General features: G+C 39.5%; 1 protein-coding gene across 1 annotated transcript; it reads right to left on the reverse strand.

The window, feature by feature from the left end:
* Positions 1–1,761: 1,761 nt before the first annotated feature.
* LOC140225527 (cathepsin L-like) lies at positions 1,762–20,147 on the reverse strand. Its single transcript, XM_072304726.1, has 6 exons — positions 19,956–20,147; positions 10,799–11,043; positions 7,484–7,679; positions 5,805–6,163; positions 3,273–3,381; positions 1,762–2,036 (listed from the first exon to the last, which is right to left on the reverse strand). Exons 1-6 carry the CDS (start codon positions 20,017–20,019, stop codon positions 1,762–1,764), a joined length of 1,248 nt encoding a protein of 415 aa, XP_072160827.1. The 5' UTR covers positions 20,020–20,147.
* Between the last annotated feature and the right edge of the window lie 709 nt (positions 20,148–20,856).

Below are 20,856 nucleotides of genomic sequence, written 5' to 3' on the forward strand. Positions count from 1 at the left end.
TCTGATTGGTGGAAAAAGAACTGAGGTGAGGATGCGACCAATGAGAGGCCCAATTTGATGGTTCAATTTGATCGTGTAACTGGACCTTAAGGACAATCGCCTCATGAATATTCGGAAGTCGCCTAATTTCTCCCAATTTAATACCTATTTTATGGAAAGGTTGGGAATATTTTTTGTTAAAGGATCCAGGTACTGTAGATTAAATAGCTAATGAAATTCTCTAAAAATGGAAAAAATACCCCCAACTTTCCTCTCAAATTCGTATTTTATCTAAGGCAATTTGGCAACGGTTAATGGCTCATAATGGTCATGGCGGGAAAATAAACGGAGAATTTACAGCGCCATCGTGAAGAGCATAATTACGTACGGGAGTGAGGTCTGGCAATTGAAGAAAAGATCTGAGGATATCTTACGGGCAACCGAAATGGACTTTTGGCGAAGGTCCGCAGGGATCTCGCGGAGAGGGCGCGTTCGTAATGAACGAGTGCGTGAGATAATGGGAGTTGAGAAAGATATTGTGCACGATATCAAAACCAGGCAGCTGGTTTGGTATGGACATGTGCGGAGAATGGCAGATAGTAGGTTTCCCAGAAAGGTATTTGATTGGGTTCCTCCCGGAAGAAGGCGGCGTGGACGTCCAGTAAAAGGTTGGCGGGAGGGAGTGGAGGGGAGATCAGACGGTGTAATTTGCCCGATGATTTGTGGGAGGATCGATTCCGATGGCGATTTGGAGTCGCAGAGCGCTCTAGTGCGCTGAGTTAGCGGCTTGATATGTATGTAATGGCTCATACGACGTTCTACCTCAGCACGTCAGTATTTTCAAAAGTGTAGATAATATCACTTGAGAATGGACCGCTGGAAAAGGTACGAATTTAAGGATTCTGATTCATGTTTCATAATCAGAATTTCAGGCAAAACACGATTCTTGCACCGAAAATTGCCGAAATCATTTCATATCTATGATATTAACGTTTTTATTTTACCTTGGTTACGGGAAATTTAAATTGCCCAATCACACGAAACTCAATACTTTACGTGAGTCCAATCGCGTACTACAACGATTTTGGCAGGCTTCTCAATCCAGCACTATTCATTTCCCACCCTGTGTTTTTGAAACTAAAAACAACTTGCTACAGCTGAGCCAAAGCGTCAAGATTGAGGTTGCCAGGTTCTCATATCGCAGAGAGTGTCACGGTAATTTTCAGTGTGCGATTTGACTCACGTAGACCGTTGAACTTTTCATGAGTGGGAGGTTTGAATTCACGCGTTAAGAAACATTAAATATGTTGGTCCGGAGTTAATTTCAGTAATTTTTGTTGCGTGAATCGTGTCCTGTACGTAAAATTTTGTTTCAGAATGCTTAGCTTCGTACCTTGTCGAGTGGTCCATTGGACTGCATTTTGCAATTCAGAATTGCAATTTTAGTCTCATCCGTAAAATCACTCATTTGGATTATAGCGTGTGTTACACTACCAAAGCTAGCTATCAAAAATATATATATATATATATATATATATATATATATATATATACATATATATATATATATATCAAGGTCAGTGGTTGATATTGGTTTATTCGATGGCTAGGACCAATCACAGCATTTGACCTTGACATGTTGATGGAGTATTTTGATAGCGTGACACGGGTCTAAGGGATGTAATGGTACATGCGATGTTTCTATTAGGGCCAATAATTGTAGTTCCTATTTTGCGAATCGTGGTCCAATCCAGATTCTTACCAACTAGAGATAACCTCATACTACGGATAAATACTTACTTGGAACTCTACAGGAGCGATCATGTTCGTTGTGATTGGACTAATTTGCAACCACCTTACGTGAGATTCTATATCGTCTGTGAGCCTCACGAAGTCTGTAATCTTTGCGTAAGGTTGAACGTCTGACCTACACGGCTCTTTCTTTGCCCTGTATGGGTAAGCATTGGAAGTTGGCAGTCCGGATTTTTTAATGTAGTCCAGAGCGTTTGCAATTTTTCCGCCTTTACAGCCATCGCCAGGGATGCAGTCAAGCAACGCTGCCAAAATTACCAAACTTTTGAGAATAAAGACAATAAGCTTGTTGCAAACTTTGCTGAACCATTAAACTAAAAACCTTTATGTTATAATACATTTAAGAAAGAAGGCAGAGAATTTACAATTCCTGTTCTTTTAGATAATCATAGTATTATCTAACGTTAACATATAAAATTAATGCAGTTTGTTAAGTTTTAGTTTTAAGCCACGTAGATAGATACAAGAAACACTTGTAGTAGTTACGATATATTTAAATAAAATTTCTTTTAAAAAAAAAAAAAAAAAAAAAAAAAAAAAACTTTGCTGGAGCAAAAAAAAGAGTTTTACCTTATAGGGAATGGCTCAAAAATAACGATGAGCGCATTGACTGAGTCTGAAATGCACTCTTAACTTCACAATCTGCGTAAGAAATTAGCGTTTCTTTGAGTTTCCTACTTCAAAAACGATACTTTAAATTTTGGATAAGCTACAATTTAAGATTTCCTTTATACAGGGTGATTCATGGTTAAACAGCCAGACTGCAGGAGCCAAAACATCCCCAAACCCCCTCTTTAATTTAAGATTTCGATTTTTATTTAGATCATTTATGAATTCAGGGCATAAAATTACAGGAAAGTACACATCTCATGAAATTTGGTTCACAACCGTTGCCAAAATTCAGGAGAGACTATTTGATTTCCAATTTTATTTTTTAGGGAGGGCGTAGCTGCAACTGGGGACAATTTTGGAAAAACTTAACTTTATACAACAAAAAAGTCTTATTTTGACCCAGAACAAGCTCCCGCAGTCTGGCTGTTTAACCCTTTTTTTTCTTCTTCTTTTCTTCTCTAGTTGAGGGGGCCTTAGCCTAGCAGGGCATTCTACTGCCCCCTCTAACCGGCAATCTTTTATTCATTTGGCATCTTTTTATTTTCTTATTTTCTTACTTTTACTGATACATTCTTTTATTTTCTTGCTTTTTACTTTCTATTTAGCTCCTCCTCAATCTCAGTGTGCCTTCTATTTTGTTTCTCTCCTATTGATCTCGTTGTGCCTTTCATCATTTTTCTTTCTCTGTCTATGTTTTTTCTCTATCGGTTTGTTTTGTTTTACATTGCTCGCGGCTATTACTTTGGCTTGCGCCGCCTGGCTGTTTAACCCTGGATTACCGTATGTATATTTTTAATGTACAGCCTGTTTTGGCACTGCCAGGGTTTTAATACTTTTCCTCATTTCGGAAGGGATTTGTATTGCCTCACCTTGTTTGGAGAGCGGGGTTATTTCGCCTGCAACCCTAGCGAAAAATATCTCAACAGCAGCGGCAGCCGCAAACGCCCAACATGAGCCGCACAAACATCCTGGTAGTGACTGTAAGCAAATTTGAGAACATGGTAAAAGATAACTTCGCAGATCTCGAATTTCGTTTATTTTTGAAATACCTTAATTGAGGTCTTGCATATGCCTAGTATTGGCGCTTTCAGTACTTTTTTTACCGTGTAGAACTTTGCTAAGAACACGTTACTGCCACTAATTTCCCGTGATGCGGACTTAAAAGCTCCAATAAAGCTCTCAAACTTGAGTCCGTAATGGAGGCAATTTTTCGCTAGGACTCCACTTCTATATACAACTCTCAAACATAGATTACATAGAGTCGTAATGTAAATGAGAGAGTTGGCGCCATGTTCCGGTCGACGAGTCGCGAGCCCAGTGTGCGCCGAGCTTCGGTCACTTTTCGATACATTTTCGATCAAAAATGACATTGTAGAATGAGTAGTAATTCCTTTCCTTTTTGTTTACATCAGATGGCCGGGTTCCCGTGTATCGAAAACGATCGATTATGTAACGAAAAAGTGGCCCGCTGTGACACCAGGAATCAAAGAATTCGGGACCTGAAAAATGCTTAAAAGTGGCGCCAGCTCTCCTATTTACATTACGACTCTATGTACTTACTCTCTATGCTCCTAATGCACAGTCAGGAAACAAGTACATTAATAGAGTTGCCTTGGCTCCAGCTTCCCCGAACAAATTGGCAGCCTTGGTGCTGCATTTGGCTCTATCTGTGCATAATGAAGTGTTTGAGTGCGGGATATAACCACGGAGGAAACCAGTGGCGTGGCGTGCTTTGCGATAGATCAATTGGACCGCGTTAAGCAGAAAGGAACCAAGCCACATCAGCTATTGTCAAATTTAACCAGACAAATTAATTTTTTCCATAAAAACGGTTAAGCGGATTTTCGTGCAAATTTCAGTGAATTTTCTGCATAGTACAAAGCAAATTCCCTGAAATTTTCAAAGGAATCCGCACAAACCTTCTTTTGTTGCGAACACCCTGTTTATCGATCTTTTTCAATAGGTTTAAATGGCAGATCAATCGATATATCGCAAAGCACGCCACGCTACTGGAGGAAACCTTGTGTTGGAAGCTGCACCAATCGAAGAGAAGGAGGGAAACCGCCCCTTTTTCTTGTCCTCTCTCTTTAGACTCACAGCCTCTGCGAACTGGATACAACTATTTTGCTCCCGGGGATGTGCGTGAAGTATCTCGTCTTTTAAAGGCGTTTTTAATGTCCAGACCGTTCGCGGTTCGAAAGTCACATGTAGCTCTCGCCACTTTAAGTCCAATTTTTCATATGATACACATATTTTACCTTCGCAGATGTGCCTAGAGTATCTCGACTTTTGAAGGCGTTTTTGTGGTATGGTGTCTCATTGTTCGCGGTTCGAAAGTCACGTATCGCTCTTGTTACTTATAGATATTTCAATGCTTCGGGTGATGCGAATATTTTAACTCCGCGGACGTGAGTCAAGTTTCAAGACTTTCGGAGGCATTCTTTGTGATTTGATGTTTTCATTATTCGTGGTTGGAGAGTTGCATGCGGTCCTTTTTACTGTAAGATTTTTCAATGGAGATGTTGCATGTGTGAGGAATTGGCGATTAGACTGTTGTTTGCTTATGTAAAAGTTCGCGAGAAACACGATGGTCCCACTGGTTTTCTCTCAAATCAACTCCCAAGCTCAGAAAAAGCTCTCAAGTTGAAGCCAAAATGGAGGGGATATCCCACGCTATCCTGAGAGTCCACCTCTACATCAAGACAAACTCTCCATGCAAAGATAGGGAGCAAGTACATTAGCAGTGATGCCGTGTTTTCAGTTTTGGAGTCCCCAAATAAAGTGGCAGCCCTGTCAATGTATTTGCTCCCTATCTTTGCATGGAGAGTTTGTCTTGATGTAGAGGTGGACTCTCAGGATAGGGTGGGATATCCTTTCCATTTTGGCCTCAACTTAAGAGCTTTTTTTGAGCTTGGGAGTTGATTTGAGAGAAAACCAGTGGGCCCATCGTGTTTCTCGCGAACTTTTACATAAGAATCAACAGTCATATCGCAAATTCCTCACACATGCAACATCTCCATTTGCTAAAAACTATCCTAGCTTTAGCACACTATAACTATACGGTCACGACTGCAAAAGTTTCAAAGGAAAACCGACAAGGCCAGCGTGGAAGCTACCAGCAACATCAAGATTAATCTTCTGTCGCATTGGTAAGGCAAGGCGCAATGATACAACTATTCGTACTCTCCGGAACGCGTGAGGTATCACGCCGCATTTGAAGGCGTTTTAAAACTGCCAGGTTTTGGCCTTAACTTGAGAGCTTTTTTTGAGCTTGGGAGATGATTTCAGAGAAAATCAGTGGCACCATCGTGTTTCTCGCGAACTTATACATATGAATCAACAGTCAAATCGCAATTTCCTCACACAGGCAACATCTCCACTCTTCATTGATGGCAACTTACCTGAGATTCAACCTCCGGGTAGAACTCAGCAGGAATGCGCCAATCCAGTAGTGGTGATCCCTCGGGATATTTCCCGACAAAGAACGGGGACAAGTACTTGCAGTTCTTCGGGACGGAATTGCTGCGGGGGGGTGGAGGGACGTAGCCAGGGGGCTCGAAGCCGGGTGGGTATCCGAAGGGGGGCGGTTTGGGGCCGTTGGGTCCGTTGGGCGTGGGGGCTGGTGGCTGGGAGTAAGCACGCCTGATGCCAGAGGAATTATTCCTCGATCTGAGGCTCAGCATACGCGTTTCCAAGTTGGTGGATTCTCCAGAGCTCTCTTCCACTTCGTTGAAATGCAGCCCTGCCTGGAATTCCTCACCTAGGTACAATGGATGGTATGCGATGAATCGAATAGGTGAGATGGTATCGATGTGGATTGGTTCAACACGTAAACATAGCAACAAAAGTCAAGTAAGTAATCTGAGGGAGCATGTAGAATGTATAGCATGGTAGAATTCGGATGAATAGTGTCGTTCACAGAAGAAAATGTATTGCTGATTTAACAATTGGACGTATTTCTATCAAACGGAACTAAGCGCCAATTTGACGTCCTTTTGAGGAATTTAGAATGCCGGATAGGGTGTTCTGTCGAACGGAACTAAGCGCCGTGGAAAAGCATTGCGAGTATTGGACGGAATGAGCCCGACGCCTGGTTCCGCCGCCAATCAAAGCCCCCCTCTACCTTCCCCCCCCTATGCTGCCGTGCAACGCAAAAACGCCGTAAACGCCATTTTACATTTTTTGGAAACAACGAATCATAGCAGAAAAACTTTTGTACCTTTGGCCAATGTTTTTACAGAATTCTTTCGCGAATACAATCAAGAACTTAACCTGAAAATTTGAAGTACATGGGTACCTAAAACAATTTTTATTTTAAGAAGTGTTAAGTTCCAAAAAACGAGAGAAAATCTTGATGGATTTACGGCGTTCTTGCTTGGCACGGTAGTATGGCGTTTAGTTCCGTTTGACAGAAATACGTCCAATTAAATTGGAAAAAAATGTGTCCGACACTAAAGTACATTTTACATGAAACCTAATTTCACCGCGGGGGTGGTTTTATTACCATTTATTTATTTATTTATTTATTTATTTATTGTGCACTGGAAAAAATCACATTGGATCTAGAGTTCAGACTCTTGAAAACATTGACAAGAAACAATACTCTTGATTCAATCGGATTTTCGCTTGAATCAAAACGAAATTCGCTGAAATTAAGAGGCTTGGTTCTTGATTTAAGGAAGATTTTGATTGAATCAAGAGTACTTTTTCTTGTCGATGTTTTTAAGAGTCTGGACTCTAGATCCAATGTGTTTGTTTTCCAGTGTGAAAACGTACATAGAAACATGTCGGACACTCACAAAAGTATTGTTGCTGGATTGTTCGCCAATTTACCGTTCTAGCCATTGACGGCCGCTCACCGCTCACTAAAACGAAATAAAATGTACCTAATGTTGCAAATTGGCTTAATGACTCTTTTTAGCTCCTAGACACACCTCCTAGCGGTGAAACTCGGAAATTTTCAACCGTCACCAAATTACAGCAAAATTCCGGTTCTTTTGAGTCCCTCCTCGAATGTTTTGCATCGCAAATAGTTTTCCTGCAGTCTTTCGTCTGTGTACAGAGTTCAAATTTCACCTACTTGTTCGATCTGTATATGGGCCCATTCCGTAGACGAGATCTCCTGTTGCCGTAGCCATGAGCTTCTCGATCACAACCAAGTTTTTCTCGAAGATCTTAAATCTCTTGTATTCTTCTTCCTTTGAGCTGTACACTTTCTTATAAGATTGCTTGAATATCTCGAATTGTTCTCGTGAGCTCTTACGGCCAAACCTCGCCTGTCACACAAAAGGAAAACAACATCGTAACAAGGTTCTTAGCAGCCGAAAGTACACTTTCAAGGTTGAACAAAAATTCACATCGAACCAAATAATGTACGATTTTCAGTGAAATTCTGCCAATATTACATATTTATGATGCATTCACTTGTGTTTCAGTCGAATTTTACCTTTAACAAGTATTGGGAGATAAGGTATAAATGTAAAAATTCATCCGTTTGTGGTTGGGTGTTGTTCTTTTTCGTTCCTTGGTTAGAGTCTAGATCCGATTTTTGGTGGGTCATTTGGACGTATTTCTATCAAACGGAACTATGTGCATTAAGACATGAGCCCTGAGACTCGTATGAATATGTGCATAACAGGGCTCACGTCATAAAGCACATAGTTCCGTTTGATAGAAATAGGTCCATTCGAGGGACTCGGAGGAAAAGGCGCGTAAGAGCAGTATTTGAAAAAATTGAGGTATTAATGATTTCAGGTAAAACTGGTCTCAACGCATATTCTGTGAAATATTCGCTTCCAAGTATTCCAATATTCAAGCATCAAAAAGTCAGTTTGAACTTTCCATCTTCCATTAGGATCCATGCAATTTTGAAACTTCAAACACGTATTTCTCGAAATAGCAAAAACGGCACTTATGCGACTTTTTCTCCAAGCCCCTCATTTGGGCTGTCAGTAGTTCAGTGTTACTTTCATCCCTGTATGACAGCCTGTGTGTGCGTACCAATGCATGAGCTGTAATCTATTTTTAAAATATTTTTCGTATTTTTCCCTTTTATTTGCCTCGACACTATTTTCGCGCATCAGAACTTAATCTCTTTGAAAAATTGTGTTACATTTCCGCTCCAGACACTTCAAGTGGGCCTCTGTACCATGTATGAATTAAAGCACTAATTACAACATGTTTTCTCTCAGCATGTTTTCTATCCAAAATGTTACAAGGAAAACGAATCGCACATAGCGGGAAGTATGGAAATCAAATTCTAATAATGGACTACTAAACAAGGTACGAATTTAAGCATTCTGATACAACATGTTTCTTAACCAGAATTTAACACAGAACACGATTCGCGCAACTAAAATTACTGAAACCAGCTCCTGATGAAGATATCAACCTTTTTAATTCACATTGGTTACGAGGAATTTGAACTGCCCGCTCACAGGAAACTCAAAGCTCTACGTGAGTCGAATCGCGCACTACAACGGTCTCAGCAATCTTCTCAATCGAGAAATGTTCATATCCCACCATGTGTTGTTCAAACTATAAGCAATTTGCTATAGCTGAGCCAAAGCGACAAGATTGAGGTTGTCAGATTTTTATATCGCGGAGACTGTCATGATAAACGTTTAGCGCGCGATGCGAATCACGTAGAACATTCAGTTTTCACGAGCGGGTGGTATCAATAATTCACGCATCAAGAAGCATTAAATATCTCCGTAAGGAGTTGATTTCGGTAATTTTCGTTGTGCGCATCGTGTTTTACGTGAAATTTTGGTGAAGACACATATATCAAAATGCTGAAATTTGCACCTTGTCTAGTGGTCCATTGGACGTATTTATGCTAAATGGAACTATGTGCAAGTGGAAAGATGGGGTGTGCTCGACGAGCACACCCCATCGTGTGTGCTCGTTAGTGCGCAGGCCATGAGAATGAATGGGACTTTAAAAGCGCCAGTGACGTCAGTGGTCAGGACCGGACGCGACGAGTCGCGACACGAGCGACGATGACTATAAAGGTCATCAGTCTTTAACTCATGAGCCCTGTCCACAACGCTCTTGTCCAATGCCCACGGCTCACGAGTTAGCGCTCAGTTCCTTTGGATTTAATATCAAATTCCGCTTTTCCATTTTCTCAGGAGGAACCATATCCACCTTTACATCGTTTCTGATGCACCTTGCACGAGAACATCCCATCTTTTCACTAGCACATAGTTTCATTTAGTATAAATACGTCCAATTTATATGAGTGTTCACAATGGACCACTAGACAAGGTACGAATTTCAGCATTCTGATACATGTGTCTTCACCATAATTTCACGTAAAACACGATGATGGGCGCAACAAAATCACCGAAATCAACTCCTCCCGAAGATATTTAATGATTCTTAGTGCGTGAATTGATACCACCCGCTCATGAAAACTCAATGCTCTACGTGATTCACATCGCGCGCTAAACGTCATCATGAACGTCTCTGCGATAAAAAAAATCTGGCAACCTCAATTTTGACACTTTGGCTCAGCTATAGAAAATTACTTATAGTTTGAACAAAACATGGTGTGAAATGAGCATTGCTCGATTGAGAAGCTTGCTGAAACCGGTGTTGTGCGCGATTTGATTCACGTAGAGCTTTGAGTTTCTTGTGAGCGGGTAGTTCAAATTCCTACGAAACCAATGTGAAATAAAAATTAATATCTCCGTTAGGAGTTGGTTTCAGTAATTTTCGGTGCGCGAATCGTGTCTTACGTGAGATTCTGGTTAAGAACATGTATCGGAATGCTTAAATTCGTACCTTGTCTAGTGGTCTATTAACATTGGTGGAATAGCAAAACTACGAATGAGGTCACCATAAACTAGATTTTGTTTGATCCGTATTCAAAATACGTGTCTGTATCTCGTTCAGGATCTGATTCCCGAACTATACTCATCGCTTGAATCGAAATCTTCGCAAGATTTTGAAGAGTTACCATGGGAATTTTTTTCCCCTAGTTCAGAACTTGTATGTTCCTCCAAAAATGGAAATTCATATTGCGAAAAGTTACGAATAGGTAGATTTGAAACGTTGCTCGACATGAAATCACGACAGAAAATTCTCAGAAAAATTCCCGTATATTTCCTAAAAAATTCTCATTTTATTCGAGGAATTTTTGGCAAATGCTGGAATTTTCATACGGCGTTTTAACTTCGCACGGTGGCAGTGCGATAAAGGATACAAATAATAGCATGCACAGAACGGGAAATACCAATATTCGATCATTTTTCTCCGGTCAGAAGGCTCCAAGCCCGTTTTCTCAAAACTTCATTTTTGCCTTTACTGCTCTCTTCATTATTACGGCAGTACTTTTTATGTATTTTAAAGAATTTGGCCGTCCCTTTTTACGGAGCAAGTGCACGCCTACCTTAATTATCCTCTCGGCAAGCTTTTTCTTTTGTAGGAGTGGATACCAAAAATATCTCTGAACGCAGGTCTGACTCTCATATGAGTGGAGTTCCTTTGTGTTAAATCCACAAGCGCAATCGGTCCTCACGAAGGCTTTGGCCCACGGTACGTTCAACTGGGGGACCCTACCCCAAATCGAGTCGCATTGGACTTGACAGCTCCGTACGTCCCAAGGTATCGCTTCGGGCAATGCGTTTGGATCGACTAAAAGAAGAGGCAAGAAAAAAACACTAAAAATGTGCCCCGAACTGTGTAAGTAACAAGGCGGTAGAGAATTGCTGGGTCCACACCAGAGGCGTGGCGTGCTTTGCGATATATCGATCGTTATACCATTCAAATCTATGGAAAAGGATCGATAAACAGGGTCTTCGCAGCGAACACCTAAATAATCGATTCTTTACCATATAGGTTTAAATGACAGAACAATCGATAAATCGCAATTCACGCCACGCTACTGGTCCACACTATTATGCTGCCGTGCCAAGGAAGAACGCCGTATGAACATTCGAGAGTTGCTAAATTTCCCTTGATAAAACATGTATTTCTGATCACATTCATGCATATTTTTCCTTGAGATTTTTAGATATCTTCGATTAAATTGCTTACAAAATTGTTTGAAAATTTTGTAAAATAATATTCGCAATTTTCCTAGTAAATTCGGTTTTAACGGAGGAAACTTGGCAACGTCAGAAAGCTCATACGCGGCGTTCTTGCTTAGCACGGCAGTATGTGGTGAGATTAATGCCAATAAAATGCGAAACATTTCAATTGGAGTCAAAAATTGGAGGTGTAATGAGTAAAACAAAAGTAAATAGAATGCCCTTTCGATGCTTCTATACGAGGGCTGTCCCAAAAGAAACCGGACTTTTGTCATAGAAGGCGAACTAAGCGTCGTAATGAAGTTTTCTTGGGCTTGTTTGAAAGCTGATAAGCTACTGGGGATGCTTGTTTTTACAGAATGCAAAACTCGTAAGTTTAAGTATGTTAATACCTATTTAAGTAACCGGAAGAAAATAGTTAGATTTTATGTAATTTTATATTAATGATTTTAAATTACAGTAATCCATGGCGGAAAACTGGCAGTTGCAAGTAGAAAGAACGCTGACTCCGCGAGTTTAACTGATCGCGCCTAGTGCAGTGCGGTCGGCGCGAAATGCATCATAGCGCCTACAAGACTGCATGAATACTTCACGCATTGCGCGTTCACCACGGTACACCATTTCCGACCAGTTCTTACGGCGAGCTTGCAATCCTAGAATCTAGGAGAATCCTCCTGAAAGAGAACGCTCTTGCGAGTTTAGCTAATCGCACCAAAACATTGCGGTCGGCACTCAACGCATATTAGCGCCTACAAGACAGCATGAATACTTCACGCGTTGCGCTTTTACCACGGTAAACCATTTTTGATCCGCGCACACTGCGAGCCTGCAACTCTGGGATCGCGAGATCCTGGGAGAGCTACCTATTTAGTTTTTCTCAAGGAAATAACGGGGAATTGGGGGAAAACTTTGGTTCTCCACCAGAGAGCAAGCTCCCTCAAATCAGGGAAAATGGAGAATTCGCAAGATTCTAATATTTGATGAATTTCCCGTTTTATTGGAAACCACTGAGTGAACAGTACAAAATTTTCGGAATCGAGTTTTCTTCAAAATTCGTCTAAACTCTTTTAGATGAAATTACTGAGACAGCTTAAACAGCAAAATTCATCCTACTTTAATGAAAACGAGACGTATGTAAAAGCCGTAAGTGCACAAAAAAGGACAAAGTTTTTTTTCAAGATAGCCGTAGATGCATAAGAGCCAATGAGAACAGTGCTTTCCAGTAAAGTGCCGCTCTCTTCTGCCAATTTCTAACCTGAAAATGTGTTTGTTGTGCGTCCAAAATGCAACCACGAAAGCATGCAGAAGATAGCACTTACGGTTGTCTTGCCTAACAATAACCTAGCATGAAAATTAAAAACAAGCAGGAAGCTCCAACGCATTGGCGTCGGAGAGCGGCTCTGGGGGCAGTAGTTGTAGTCAAGAATGAGGGCCTAGACACATTTTGTCATTGATGTACAATCCGACAACTGTCGATTCATGTTTTGTAACTTAGCAGATTTACGTAGCCGGTGTATAAATGTGTATTGGGCTTTGATATGGCGAATACATGGCATTATCACTTTTTGTATACTTTTAATTTTGAAAGCTCTTTGGAGGTCCGCTTCTTAAAAAATCTCTGGTTGATAAGTCGTTTAGCGAGGCTGCAAAAAATTTGCATTTTTATATCTGAAAGTGTAGGTATTGGTTTTTTGTATAATTGTTTTTTTGGATTGCTGGAAAAGTAACGCATACTTCTATAATTTAGGACTGAGTCAGGGAAATATAAGGTTCGTTAAATAGTAAATATTCCTAGTACCGTGTGACACTATTGTTAACGAAAAGTTTTTGCAACTTGTCAAAGAGGTTGTTGAATGATCTTCGAATAACTTTTGATGAGCTAGAGGTAATGGTTCTATCTGCAGCTCGTGGACTTCTGTACGATATTGTCCAGAATCATCTAAATTTTCAAAAAGTGTCCGCTTGTTCGATACCCAATTTGCTCATTCATGCATACAAGGAGAAGCGCATGAAAGCTTTAGCAGACATTTTGGAGATGAATCAAGAATTAGATGAAGAATTTATGACTTAAATCACGGCACCTTAATCACGGGATGACCTTAATTACGGCAACTATTTATTGTCCATGAGATGCAGATGGTTCCATTTCCCTAGCTCATCAAAAGGTATTCGAAGATCAATTTCATCAGCCACCCGTACGAACCACGTTTCTAGTGACCCGTACTTGCTTCGCACGTATGAAACATACAATCAGAGAAAACAGAATTCATCTTACAATAATCAATAATCAGTAGGACATGAATCGTTGCGATGTATAATACGACATTATAATGCGGCATTACTATTGTAATTCATTTTAATGGATTAGGGGCATTATAAATCATTATTGCATGAAAATTGTGCATAGAAATTGCCAGTCTAAAGTTTCAAGAATGAGAAAATAATCAGCCCATGAGTGGGTCCAGAATGAGGGAGAAGGAAAAGTTGAAATAATTTTACTGGAAGGAGGGATAAATGAGGTACTCACCGAATTTATTCGTACAGAACATTCAAAAATCCCGTGAAAAAACAGCTCACAAATAAAAGCAAATTGCCATAGAAACTTCTTCACGAAATCACACACACAACGAAGAACGAGGCGCTACAGACGAGTCCGTCCAGGACAAGTTAAAAAATTCCCATGAGCCGAGTGCCGTAGGTTAAGGGCCCGTTCGCCAAAACTAATCGGAACTGTATGAATGAATTGCTCCTTTTAAAAATCAAAACAATATCGAATTGCGATATATTACACAGTTAAGATAGGGCTATGTCCTGTCGTAAGCGGCGACATACAGTCGATATCATTTCAATAATCGCCCCAATGGCCACGATAGTTGTTAGACGTTTACGGTTTCCCTGGTAACCTTTGTTTGCTATCAGCTGATATCGAGTAAATGACTAGGAAGCTCCAACCCAGTGGTTAAAGCTTCCTTAACCGCGAAAACTTTAAAATTCAAATTTTCAAATTTTGAACGTAAAGTACATTTTTTCCATCACGAGATAAAAGCACAAACAAGTTTTGAATTGTTGACTGTATCACCATGATTCCAAAAATACAATACACAACATAGCATTGACTAACAATAAAACAGTATGCAATAAAATAAAGTCATGACAAGGAACATAGCCGAAAATGGCGCCGATTCCCATCAACCAACGCGCGGTCTCTACAATGTAACATGCTGCATTGATACTCCCCAGCTGGGACCGTCCGGAATAGCAGCTCTAGTGCAAGCACCAGAGCCGCTAATACCCTTTTTATGTAACGGAAATAAAATCAGTCGATTTTTAATCATCTATACGATTTCTAGGAGTCTTCCGGACGATTAGTGGCAATTTGACAAAGAACGGAGGCTTCTTTCAATAAAATGTTCTTGTCAGAAGCTTCTGAACCCGTTTTCTCAAAACTTCATTTTTGCACTTACGGCTCTCCTCGCTATCACGGCAGAATATTTGATGAATTTCGCGTTTTAGTGGAAACCACCGAGTGAACTGAACCCCTTGGTTCATAAATTGAACAATTATGGGAGGAGATGTGACAAAATTATCTGATCCACTAGAAGGCATGTGTTTAAATGGGAAGTGCTACCAGATGACGTTATTAGGCGGTGCATTTTTCCACTTTTAAATCAATTTTGATACTATTTCCCATACCAGAGCAAAATTGAAAAAAATACTGCGACATCAGCTCTTGAAGCACTCTCTGCTGAAGCAATAAAAAATTTGCCCGTAAATTCTCCATTAGGGAAGAGAATATTACTGGAATTCTCCATTTATTCTCCATTACTCAGTGAGTAAGCCTGGTGAAGATTCCCAGACACCATGAATTAGAGTCCAAAATTTGAGCAAAAAAAAAAAAAAAAAAAGGGAATTAGACCGGGCTTGAAGGGGGGGGGGGGGTGTCAGTGTTCCGCTCAAGCAAATGCGTACAAGTCACGAATGTGATCTCCTTACGAGGTCTAAAAATACTCAGGACGTTATAGATCTCTCGGCGTGACTCCAGCTTGGTATTGCAATGCCTTAGCTGCAAAGTCTCGTTCCTTATTCGTGCACAGTCTCGTTTCTTATTATTCGTGCACTGATACTCATTAGAGCTCAACTTATTTTCTCTATATGAAATCGTCGAAATTTCGTAGCGTTGACTTCTTGCAGAAAGCGGTGTACCTACCAGCACTATTCTACCACCTTGTTACTAAAAAAAAGTGACACACAAGACACAGTTTCGTAAACCTGTGGTCTAATGACACACCGGAACACAAAATGGTTTCAAAAACGTTCCATTTTAATGTTCAAGAAACAAATTTCAGGACTTAATTGAACAATGTTGTGGAGCAATTTTTTTTTAAAAAAAAGACTTCAGCATTTTTAGCTTGCTGAACCTTTTTAAGTGTTAAAAACATAATGATATTTACCTTATCAACTTTTTTTATTTTCTTGAAGGCCTTTTTTGTCAATAGGAAAGTGCTCAATAATGTGAGTCTGATTTCTACGTAAATGGCAGATATGGGACAAAATGGCCGGAATTTTTTTTGAACGAGAGAAACACCGGAGTGAAAATTATGTGCGTCACGGTAGGAAAAATGCTCTACATCTTGTTACGCGAAAACCTAACGCCACTTCCATAAACTTCAGACAGAAACATCACGACCCTCGCATTAATTTTCAAACTAGAGGTTATAGAGGCTCTAAATACGCACAGTTTTTAGCGATTTGAAGGGGAGATCATCTATTTTATCTAGCTTTTGCAGAATCGCTCTCGACATAAATTTCCATTCACAGATTTTATTTTCACTAAAAAACTGGTAGGAGATTTTACTTGATAATAAACTGATTTCCTCTCAAATCATCGACTAATTTCGCCAACATTTTGGACCTATCTTTTCGAGGCCTGGAAAAAGAACTGACTTGTTGTAGTTAAAATTGCAACCTTGGAATAGAGTTGCGTTCTTTTGTGCGGGCAACGACAATTTGCGAAGAACCTATTCTATTTTACATCTGCCATTGTTTTTTGTTTCTATTTTAGCGTTCCCTTCTTCAGTTAAATGTGACCACTGTTGACTACAAAAAAGTTTTATTTTCGAAATCTTAGGGGTAATCGTGTTCATTTTCGACCTGCATATTTTTTGTCAATTTTTCATTTGTTTTAATTGACTTTTAGCGGCTCTGGTGCTTGCACTAGAGCTGCTATTCCGGACGGTCCCAGCTGGGGAGTATCAATGCAGCATGTTACATTGTAGAGACCGCGCGTTGGTTGATGGGAATCGGCGCCATTTTCGGCTATGTTCCTTGTCATGACTTTATTTTATTGCATACTGTTTTATTGTTAGTCAATGCTATGTTGTGTATTGTATTTTTGGAATCATGGTGATACAGTCAACAATTCAAAACTTGTTTGTGCTTTTATCTCGTGATGGAAAAAATGTACTTTACGTTCAAAATTTGAAAATTTGAATTTTAAAGTTTTCGCGGTTAAGGAAGCTTTAACCACTGGGTTGGAGCTTCCTAGTCATTTACTCGATATCAGCTGATAGCAAACAAAGGTTACCAGGGAAACCGTAAACGTCTAACAACTATCGTGGCCATTGGGGCGATTATTGAAATGATATCGACTGTATGTCGCCGCTTACGACAGGACATAGCCCTATCTTAACTGTGTAATATATCGCAATTCGATATTGTTTTGATTTTTAAAAGGAGCAATTCATTCATACAGTTCCGATTAGTTTTGGCGAACGGGCCCTTAACCTACGGCACTCGGCTCATGGGAATTTTTTAACTCTAAATTTTTTAACCTAACTCTTCCATTCCGGGAACATATTTATTGAAAACGGCGACTTTTTCAACAGTCCTATTTTTATCTACAACATCTAAGTGGCCCTTCATAATCATTTAATTTTGGCCCCTGGCCAGAAAAAGGTTCGGAAATTGCAGTGATTTTGCCGAAAATGCTGAAGTAAGTAAATTTGGGCATTTTTTTTCCTTCTTCAAACTCTGTGGAGAAGCACTTCTCCTCCAGTACATCTATTTTTTTACTTATCTCTCGCAAGGTACATTTACAGAAGGTGTGTTCCAGTATTAACAGTTCAGATTCGTTGTTTTTTTATTATAACGCTTATTTCGGAAAGCAATTATTACATTGTTCAATTCTACTGACTTTCAACACTCGATTATACTCCCGGCAAATTCTGCAGCAGCGTTTCAAATGTTGACTCTAATGCTTCCAACAGCCATCCGATGTCTAAGGGTTTATTCCTAGATTTAGGGATTTTCCGGAATTTCCAGGGATTTAGGGATTTTTCAGGAAATCTAGGGATTTTTTTTTGATGAGGTAAAGTTACCAAAAATCAACTTTTTAACCTCAATTATAGCTTCGACAATCGAAAACATTTTTTCATCTATATTTTGTAGGCCTTTTTGGCAACACTATTTTCCCCGCAAATAAGCCGGAAATTAAAACGATTGTGTCCTTCGATGTACTTGACATTCAACTGCATTCAACCTGTTAATAATAAGAAATCAACTAATATTCTTTCATTTTATTGGTCTGGATTAGCACTGCTTTCAGAGAGCGCCAAAATTCAAACGAGCCAATCAGATTTAAATATTGCAAATCGCTACATCGAATGACATCATGATTCTTCATAAAAAAATGGCGCTTTTTGCAAAATCTAGGGATTTTTTAAGTATATTTGAGCAAATCTGGGGATTTAGGGATTTTTAGCGAAATCTAGGCATTTTTTTTCTTCCCCGCTAGGGATTTAATATCGGAAGACTGGCTTCCAGTATCGTAGCGTTGATCGTCGCTGATGTCGAAATGGAACCTAATGCCGGACTTACTGTAACACCTCCATTCCTCAATTCCGGTGAGGAATACGTCTCTAACCTTAACTCAATATAAATATACAAATTGATAAGTGAGTGCTTTAGTCTCCTGAAAACAGAATTGCGAAACTTAAAATTGGAGAAAAATGATGAGTAAATGAAAAAATGGAACCAATTGATGGGATATGTCGCATGCCATTCTGACACAAAATATGGCGTCTATCGAATCACCTTAACTAAATAAAATAACCAAATTTTCAACTCTCAAACTATCAACTATCAACTATCAAAATTCAAACTATCAAAATTTCCAACAATGACAAAAATGATTGTAATATACCTATAATGTAATGAAATATACACGCTCTAATCATTTAATTTGTATTACCTTTATGTTATGTACCTACATGTTATACTATTTTTATAATAAATTTTGCCAACATGCTTTTCAATTCAGTCTACAACATTTCATTCCGACGTGGCAATAATGATTTATAATGCCCCTAAACATTAAAATGAATTACAATAGTAATGCCGCATTATAATGTCGTATTATACATCGCAACGATTCATGTCCTACTGATTATTGATTATTGTAAGATGAATTCTGTTTTCTCTGATTGTATGTTTCATACGTGCGAAGCAAGTACGGGTCACTAGAAACGTGGTTCGTACGGGTGGCTGATGAAATTGATCTTCGAATACCTTTTGATGAGCTAGGGAAATGGAACCATCTGCATCTCATGGACAATAAATAGTTGCCGTAATTAAGGTCATCCCGTGATTAAGGTGCCGTGATTTAAGTCATAAATTCTTCATCTAATTCTTGATTCATCTCCAAAATGTCTGCTAAAGCTTTCATGCGCTTCTCCTTGTATGCATGAATGAGCAAATTGGGTATCGAACAAGCGGACACTTTTTGAAAATTTAGATGATTCTGGACAATATCGTACAGAAGTCCACGAGCTGCAGATAGAACCATTACCTCTAGCTCATCAAAAGTTATTCGAAGATCATTCAACAACCTCTTTGACAAGTTGCAAAAACTTTTCGTTAACAATAGTGTCACACGGTACTAGGAATATTTACTATTTAACGAACCTTATATTTCCCTGACTCAGTCCTAAATTATAGAAGTATGCGTTACTTTTCCAGCAATCCAAAAAAACAATTATACAAAAAACCAATACCTACACTTTCAGATATAAAAATGCAAATTTTTTGCAGCCTCGCTAAACGACTTATCAACCAGAGATTTTTTAGGAAGCGGACCTCCAAAGAGCTTTCAAAATTAAAAGTATACAACAAGTGATAATGCCATGTATTCGCCATATCAAAGCCCAATACACATTTATACACCGGCTACGTAAATCTGCTAAGTTACAAAACATGAATCGACAGTTGTCGGATTGTACATCAATGACAAAATGTGTCTAGGCCCTCATTCTTGACTACAACTACTGCCCCCAGAGCCGCTCTCCGACGCCAATGCGTTGGAGCTTCCTGCTTGTTGTGGTTTGTATTCAGATGCAGGAGAATTTTCCGGGTATTTTTCTGGCATTTTTAGTATTTTCCCCTTTTTATAAGCCTTGATTTAATGTGAAAAAAAAAATTAAAAAAAATAATCTCATTTGTTTTAATTGTAGTATTCCTTACCTCCATAGTTAAAGGACGCCTCAGTAACCATCCTAATGATGTAAAAGTAGAAATAAGGTTTCATCGCTCAGAATTATGATGCCGACCTCGAACACTCTCACAAATGGAGACAAGTGAAAGCGATTTTTTGCAGTTTTCACATTATCCGTGGAATCACTTGACTGAGAGAGTTACACCTCTGTCTGATGACAAAAATACTATTCACAATGCGGTGGTAGAGCAAAAGCCCTGTCATCTGCAAGTGATCAGTGGAAAATTTAGAGTGTGCAATTACTAGTCCCACAAGTTCCTTTAAGAGAGAATGAAAATTCTGCGCATTCGTAATGTGCTTCGCGGAAAATTAAGAGGGTGTAATTACAAGTCACGCGGTATGACGCTCGACTCTTTACAAATTGTCCGATCGTTCGTGGAAACACGCCATTTCCCCAACTATAAACGTGAGTAATATATAAAGTCTAGTGCAACATTTTAAAACGGGGCTCGTCGAAAATATGAAAGATGAGGACTGAGTGTGAACTGGTACTTCGAAACCTTGTCGCTTAAATAATTGGTAACCTAACCTTCAATTCCTCCGCCTCTCCCCCCCTCCCCCCTCGCCGTCAAGAAAAAATGCGAAAAGTTCGATCTAAAATTCAACTGCCGGAGAAACGTATGTTAATTGCAATGTGTTAGATGATTTAAAGCGAAAGGCTAAGTTGAGAGGCTAAGCGGAATATTCGCATGAGCGGGACCGAAATGGAGTTTTTCAAGGGGGCTTTTTTGTGCGTCAAGTGCTACCAGACGAAATTCCAGGACCTGGTCTCTATTTAGAGCGAGATATGATATTTTTTTCGAGGAAGATGCCATTACCGTAACAGACACTAAACATTTTGAACGTGTTTTTTAGAAAGCTATTTTGTAA

Source organism: Bemisia tabaci, chromosome 9 (genome assembly GCF_918797505.1).
Source record: "Bemisia tabaci chromosome 9, PGI_BMITA_v3".
Taxonomy (NCBI): Eukaryota; Metazoa; Arthropoda; class Insecta; order Hemiptera; family Aleyrodidae; genus Bemisia; species Bemisia tabaci.

What these genes read in the sequence shown, in the direction of transcription:
- LOC140225527 (XM_072304726.1), bottom strand. Translation starts at nt 20,019, where the DNA reads ATGAAACCTTATTTCTACTTTTACATCATTAGGATGGTTACTGAGGCG. An exon ending in TTGCCGAGAGGATAATTAAG is followed by an intron (nt 7,680 to 10,798) that starts GTAGGCGTGCAC and finishes TTTGTGTGACAG; the next exon opens with GCGAGGTTTGGCCGTAAGAG. An exon ending in ACCCGGAGGTTGAATCTCAG is followed by an intron (nt 3,382 to 5,804) that starts GTAAGTTGCCAT and finishes ATTTGCTTACAG; the next exon opens with TCACTACCAGGATGTTTGTG.